Below are 7,663 nucleotides of genomic sequence, written 5' to 3' on the forward strand. Positions count from 1 at the left end.
TTTATCCATTTATTTTTCAGGTGAGCGGACAGATGTTGGGTGTGTGGTCTTGTGTTTTGTTGGTGTGTATTTAATATACTTCTAATCTCAATTTCAATCTTTCTAATTACTTCTCTCTCTGTTTTTCTCTCTGTCTCTATTTTCTCTTAACCTAAAAAAATCACTGATGAAGAAATTAAGAATTTAATAAGTTCTTTTTTCTACTGAAGTGATTAAAGATTAATAAAAAAATCCCTGTAAAATCACATGTAAACTTGACTTACTGATCACACCCCTGAGGAGGTATCTTAGACATCAGACATTGGAATGTAAAACAAGCATTTTTTTATGTTAGAGGGACACATTGATAGASACTTACAGTAATTTCTTTTTCACTGTTTAAAGTTTAAGACCGTAATTACCAGACTGGATCTTAAAGTCAGTTAATAATACACAAAATTTCAGATGGGTAGATGAATGGATGAATAATTCACTATCTTACATTTCAAATATGTTTTACTGCTCCTTGAGTTCTGATTTMTCTGCAGAAAACACAAGATTTCTATTTAGATCACCCCTAGAAACAAAAATKGCTTAACCACAACATTTTTGTGAACTTCAATCTGTAAAGACAACTGTTAACAACTGAATTACCTGACAGAATTGAGTTTGGGAACTTTACATAACAGTGTGTTTTCTCGGAGAGCAGAAGGGTCCTCCAGAGATCAAAACAAACCGTGGACTGTTTATGCCCCATGACAGAATACCCCTAACCTCAGAGTTCAGCCCTGTCAGTAGAGCTGACAAGCATCGATGTTGAAGAGYAGTTTTATTTTTACACCATCAGAGTATTTCATTGAGTTTGTGCTGAAAGATAATCYATTTGCTAGTTAACTTGGCACAAATGAAACATCTTGGAATCAGAGTCTTTAAGAAATGTACTAAATTYTGTTGGCAAAATGTTTCTTTTTCTCAGATCTTTAGTTCAGTTGCTGACTTGATACTGGAACAAGCTGCAATAGAACTAGCTAGTCTGTTACACAAAACCAGGGCTGCCTAAATGGTGCATTTTCCTGAAACAAAGCTGAATACTGTCATAACTAGTTTTAAAACAAAAAATATCTTGTACAGATTTGAATGTGTATTTTTTTATTTTCATACTCTTTCAGAGTTTAAACTTTTGTCTTTTTTTTTCAACTGTGGGCTGATTGTGAGTTTCATTGTTTTTTTTTTTTCTGGAATGGCAAGTATACTGTAGGTCAAATAAAAAACATTTAATCTGTTCCTCAATTAAACCTAAATACTTCTGTCTGATTAGTTTCATGTAGAGACCTAAGTAGTCAGGTCTGCAGTTGGATTTAATGTGCCATAGATCTATGGAAAGCCTAAAATCACACATTCAAACACCAAACTTTTGATTGTATTGACTYACAATTTCAGTGGTTTGAAATGCACTAATCTTTATTAAGCAAGTATGAAATCTAATACAGTAGATGGAATAAAGAGCCAGCGCTGCAAAAAGAAATCACATTAGAGAACAATATTTTATGTGAAAAGTGCTATAAATCTGCTGAAGCTAAAAAAGGTAAATAATTAAATAGAAACTGTGGACCACTAAATATGACCACCACGTGGATCTAATCTGTCAGATAAACTGAGCAGAAGAGTCTCTACTGATACAGTTGTTCTCGTTAGAAACACTCTGATGGTTTATTGTGCGAGTGGTGGTTCCTCACAGCATCTACAACACAAACAGTCAGTTTTGAGGTTTATTGCTTTTAGAGCAGCTGCTAGCTCTTGTTTGTGTATTTACTTTTGATCTTTGAGGATTTAGAGTTGAGCCAATTTACACAGTCTTTGTATAATTTGGAAAAAGCAATAAATGTCTGATCCCAGCCATTTTGAAAATGATACACTTAAAATTTACTGGCTGTAGTTATTGTTTATGAAGGAGATTGAATTTGGTTCTGGCCCCGTTTCAAAAATCACAAGGTAATTTGAAGAGAGCAAAAGAGGACTGTTTAGTTTTTCCACTTGATGTGTCAGCGTTTCATCRTTTTGGGTTGTGAGTACTTTGGTTTGTTTTTGACCTTTTACAAGTCATGTTTGTTGGTCTAATGATAAAAAAATAACTTTGCCTTAGAAAATGTGTCTTCTCAGTTCTTCATATTGATATTTCTGTTTTCTGCAGCCAACTTTTAAAAACAGGCTGCAAATAGAAGAAAAATGCTGGTCGGACTTTTTTCAGATGATATTTTGTGAGTTCACAGGAATTTCTGTGCACTTAAGAGAATGCTCCAACAATGGAATCTACTTTTGGACAGAACTGTCTACTAAAAAAATGTATACTTACTTCAACTTTTTGTTTTCATGTACTTAAGCATCCCCCCTGGGCAAAAAACAAAATAGCTTTTTGCCACTTTARTAGTAGACCAGGTTCTCATTTTGGAATTAGAGGAGGCCAGATAAAGGAGACATTTAGTTATTGTAGTCAAAGTCCACATTACTGGGTGCTTTCACAGTCCTTGTAACTATATGAGGTAATTCCTCTTTGTTTGTTTGTTTGTTTGTTTACATGGCACAAACTAAATTCTCCTCCAGCATYCACCCTAATAAAATCAAATAAGCATTGCTCAAGTAGAAACCACTTACCCATTGCTATTTTGTGCTTTGCAGCACAAAAGCACAAACAGATCTGTCATGTCAGCTCCTATAATTCCTCTAACATACAAAGCTGTTAACAACCAAGCTCCATCATATATTAAACATCTTATTGTTCCATMCTTTCCTAACAGAGCACTTCACTGTCAGACTGCAGGTTTACTTGTGGTTCCTGGAGTTTCTAAAAGTAGAATGGGAGGCAGAGCTTTCAGTTATCAAGCTCCTCTCTTGTGGAACCAACTTCCAGTTTCTGTCCGTGAGGCTGACACTCTGTCTACTTTTAAGATTAGACTGAAGACTTTCCTTTTTCAKAAATCCTATAGTCAGACTTAGATCCTCCTGAATTATTCCTTAGTTATTATGGTTAATTAGTTCTGCTGCTATAAGCTTAGAGTGCCAGAGGACAAACTGAGCACATTTATTCACTCTACTGTTATCTTTAGTCTCTCTTCTCTACATGTTTATTGTWATTAYTTCTGTCCATAACATGTTTTATTTGTTTGTCTTCCAGAGGAAAATACACCTGGACCAGTTCTTCTGTGTGTTGGGTTTGTGTCTTGTCTGTCGTCCCCCTCTTGTGTCCTCCTTGCATCATTACTCATTCCTTTTCCCTCAGTCTGTTTGTGTCTTTTTCCTCTTTGGTCATCCTGCACCTGCCAGTAATTATCTAATCAGTCCCGCTCAGCTGTTGCTCATCTTCTCCCTCCCTCTGCTTGTATAAATAGTCTGGTCTTGTCTCCACTGATCACTGGTCCATTGTTTGCTTTACTAACTGTTTGATGTTCCTCATCRTGTTCCCCATGAGTTATTTGTTRTTTTTTGCTGCCACGTCAGCTTTTTGTTTTATTTTTATAATAAACATCTTTATTTTTCAAACTGCTTATCTTCACCTGGATTTGGGTTCATYCCTCCATGTAATCATAACACTGTGTTGGTCTGTGTTTATTTCCTGTCCCCCAACAGTAAAAAAAAGTAAACCAATTGAAATTTAGTTAAGGACACATGCGCTCACCCCCCACAGATGCAAATATATGTCACAATTTTTAATTTTAAGTATAGGACAATTTGACACAAAATAATTTCCTATTGTGTTTGGTATTTAAGATAATTTAACATGGTATTTTATTTATTTCCTCCAACCAGCCGGTCAAGGCAGATGGTCTCCTGTCCTGAGCCTGGTTCTGCTGCAGGTTTCTTCCTGATTAGCAGGGAGTTTTTCCTCTCCGCTGCTGCAGGTGTGCCGCTCAGGATGGAGACTATGACAAAGCAAATATTTGGTGCGGTCTGCTGGCTTCTTTAGATTTATTATTTTTTTTATATACAGTGCCCTGAGATAACAGTAGTTGTGACTTGGCGCTATATAAATAAACTGAATTCAATATAATTCCACTTTTTCAAACACTGGGTTAAAATCAAACCAAAGGCCCATGACACACAGCTTCAGACACAGTGTTCTTTTGTTGTTAATATTGATAAATGTCACGTGCATGAGTGTCAGCCCGTGCAGACAGTAGCCTAAGTGTTGCACAAGTGTTGCACAATCATAGAGTTCACCCCTGGTGATGTGAAAGCAAATGTGGGACTTGATAACTGCCTACGTTAGGAATCACTGTTCTTACAACCCTCAGAAAGTCTTTGCAACTGCTTTGGCCAAAAACATAGATTATTGTAGACTACGTAGGAATCCCTTAGGAAATATGGCATCACTCCCTAAAATCAACATTGTCCTGTAGAGCAGGAGGTCCCAGCACACTGAGATAAATGGACTTGAACTGACTGAGGTACCCAATAAAGATGAATGGATTTGTTAACCCAACATTGTAGTTGAGCATGAGGTGATGCATCAGAACAAATTGTTGTGTAGTACACAAAGTATTCTTAGTAGCCAGGTGGTTTTAATGTTATGAAAGATCTGTTAAACGTAGTTGTGTCCAATAGAGAACAACTTTTTCTTTCTGTTTAGAGAAACGTTGAATGTGGAAAATGTTGGAAATAAAATGTTTCTTTGAAAGGCTGAAAGTCAAAATGACACAAAGTCCAGTGAAAACTGGAAAAGCTGTGAAACAGTTTTTCATATTAAAATATTTTCTTGTTTTGAGAAGGTTGAACCATCTACAAATCAAACGGTTTGTCTGCGCCCAGCTTTCATTTGCATATCTTTCTGTCTCTCTCTTGATCTGTCAATCTTTATAGAGTTTGCTGCATCGCAACGCGCCACCGTTACTATGGCAACACTGGAGGATGAAAATGCATGTTGTTTTTTTCCCTTTTTTCTCTGTAACATCTGCAGTCGTAGCTTTAAACCCAGGCAGATGTGTCTGCCCCTGATGTGACGGTAAGAAACCACGACTGTAAAAATATTCCTTACCTCACAAGTAACACACACACACACACACAATCGCTCTCCCTCTCTCTCTTCCTGTCGCACACCCGCCGCTCCACAACAATTTTCTGTCATCGTTGTCCCTCCATCCTTGCTTTGTGCCAACACTATTACCACGGTAACCAAGCGACTACACTTGATGGCATCCCGGCGGCCCCTSAGCAGCTGACTGAGCTTCATCCTCATCATCATCAGTAATCACACAGGGTTGCATCATTCAGCCGGACTGTACGGCTCAGCTGACTGGCTTTACTCACATGCCTCTCAGTCGGATCAGGACCTGGTTGTTCTGCTCCAGAGTGTCAGCAAAGTCCTGCGTTTCTTCAAACTGCTGCACCTCCACGTCCTGCAGCTGCTGCTCTTCACACTGCTGTTTGTTAGTCTGTGGCATCTCCTCCTCCTCCTCCTCCTCCTGCAGTTTTTCCTCCTCGCTCGGCTGCTCCTTGTCAGTCTGTTGATCCTGTGTGTGTGACATCTCCTCACCCTGCAGCTCTTCCTCACTTTGCTGCAGTTTCTCTACCTCATTCAGTTGTTTGTCCTGCTGCACCTCCACCTGCTCCTTGTCAGTCTGTTTGTCTCTGTGTGGCATCCCCTCACCCTGCTCCTCCTCTTCTCCCTCCTGCACCTCCTCCAGCTCTTCTTCACTTTGCTGCACCTGCTCTTCTTCCAGTGGATCTTGATCCTTCTCTTTCTTAACTAAGTCCTGGGAAACTCTGTCCTCCTGTTGCTGTTCATCTTCTCCTGGCACCTCCTCAGGCAGCTGTGCCTCCTCCACCTCCTCGTTCATGCTCTGTAGAGTTTCTGTGGAGGTGTTCACAGAGCCAGAGTGGGCTTTCTGCCAGTCTCCTCACTGTCTATCGGTGTGACTTGAGTAGTGAAAACATCTATCAGAGAGTGCTTGAGTTCCTCCAACTTCCTCCAACTTCCTGTGATGTCACCCGAAGAGCTCAGCCAATCCCAGTGGATGGCCTCTAGTCCGTGGAAAAGAGGACAGGTGAAAGGCTGCCAGAATGTGAAAGTGTAAAAGCAAAGGTGGTCAGCTGATGACTTCTTCCACCAGCCCCACAGCTCAGTTCTGGGCTCCAGCACTGCAGCAGACTCCCAGCATCGCTGTGGCAATGCAAGGAGAGCTTGAACAGGAATAAAGATGGGACTGAGTGAGAGAGCGTAAGAGAGAAAACAGTGATGGAAGAGGACAAAAGAGAAGCAGAGAACATCGCAGAGCGTTTCCGTGGAAACTCAACAACGGTTGCTAAGAGTGATGGAATCCTGCAGCCGACAGTCCTCCCTCTTCCTCCTCCTTCTCCTCCTCCTCCTCACCTCGCAGTTCCAAATGCACATAACTTTATGCTCACGTTTGATGCAAACAACGTCTCAATTCATGCTCCCCTCCCTAACCTTCTATACGTGTGTGTGTGTGTGTGTGTGTGTGTGTATGTGTGTGTGTGAGAGAGAGAGAGAGAGAGTGTGTTTTAGACAGTGATGATGTAATGTTCCTGAAAATGAGAGTCACAAACCTTCAGTCAAGTGGAACAATCCCACTGTGAATAGTGATGTGAGCGCCCTCATGAGGTTTAACTGGTCATTACAGCAACCTCAAACAGCCAGCTGTTTTCACGAGGGTTTGGGTTAGATTTTTAATGCTATTAAAAGCTAGTTATAGCCATCATAGCTGAATGTCTTTATCAAACACAAAAATGGCTCTGCTGCTCTAATTTATACAGATACTGAGCTAAAATCTGGTTTGGTAATAGTTAAAAAGCATCTCCAACTCATTCCCAGAGCTGACAAACTGTGTGACATAAGTGTTATGTTTTAATGATAGGCAGCAGGAGATATGCATTCCAGGATTATCAAACTACTTTTCACTGAGGGCCTTATGGGTATTGTGGTTGCCCTAAAATTAAATTAGACTAAACATGTGTAGGAGTTAGACTTATGTTAAAATAAGCCTTTCTACATACAGTACTTCTCCTAACAAAAGTTATGAGGAGAGTTTTACCAAGGTATTTTCTCATTACTTTAACATTTTGACTGTGCAAAGTGAAAAGTGACACAATAAGTGGATGTTCAGACRAGTTCAAGTTGATTCAAAAAAGRTTATGCAATCATTTATTTACACAAATTGAACARATCATAAGTACACCTGATTGTGGTTTCCTAAAACAAGCTTCAAAGTTAAAATGAGATAAAACTCGCGTCCGAATTTTAATTCACATTAAACTCAGATTACTCATATAGAACAGTAAAACGTCAAGTTCTGATGTTAACAACCAAACAATTTTACTGGCACTTTTAGCTTMAGTTTGGCAAATAAAGAATAAGAAAAAAGGATGAAAATGAGGTTAGTGTTTCACTACTCTTATTTTGTTAAGATGTGTCAACCGGATCAGCAAGTCCCCTCTGCGCTGAGATCTCCACATGACACGTCACCCGGAACATGCTCAGCGTTACCTGGTGATGGCTTCTTAACCAAACCCTGGGTAGTCACTGGTTCACCTCTGATCAGTCAGGGAACGTTTCGTTCGGCCCGCTCACTGTTCCTCGGCGAAAAGTGTTTATTTTTAGGCAACTTTTCATCTGCTTCGATCTTCGCCAGAAAGATTCAAGCTGATGCATCCGGTTCCTCCTTGCAAAATA

At 39.7% G+C, this 7,663-nt stretch overlaps 1 protein-coding gene across 1 annotated transcript in view; it reads right to left on the minus strand.

Annotated features, from left to right (window-relative positions):
* LOC106537272 (calcium/calmodulin-dependent 3',5'-cyclic nucleotide phosphodiesterase 1A) overlaps positions 1-6,625 on the minus strand; it is a gene marked incomplete at its 3' end in the record, with an annotated part of 19,207 nt that extends 12,582 nt beyond the window's left edge. Inside the window, 1 exon segment of the mRNA XM_014034661.1 lies at positions 5,281-6,625. Within this exon segment, the coding sequence (XP_013890115.1) occupies positions 5,281-5,810 (530 nt within the window).
* Between the last annotated feature and the right edge of the window lie 1,038 nt (positions 6,626-7,663).

This window comes from Austrofundulus limnaeus, unplaced genomic scaffold (genome assembly GCF_001266775.1).
Source record: "Austrofundulus limnaeus strain Quisiro unplaced genomic scaffold, Austrofundulus_limnaeus-1.0 Scaffold2222, whole genome shotgun sequence".
NCBI lineage: Eukaryota > Metazoa > Chordata > Actinopteri > Cyprinodontiformes > Rivulidae > Austrofundulus > Austrofundulus limnaeus.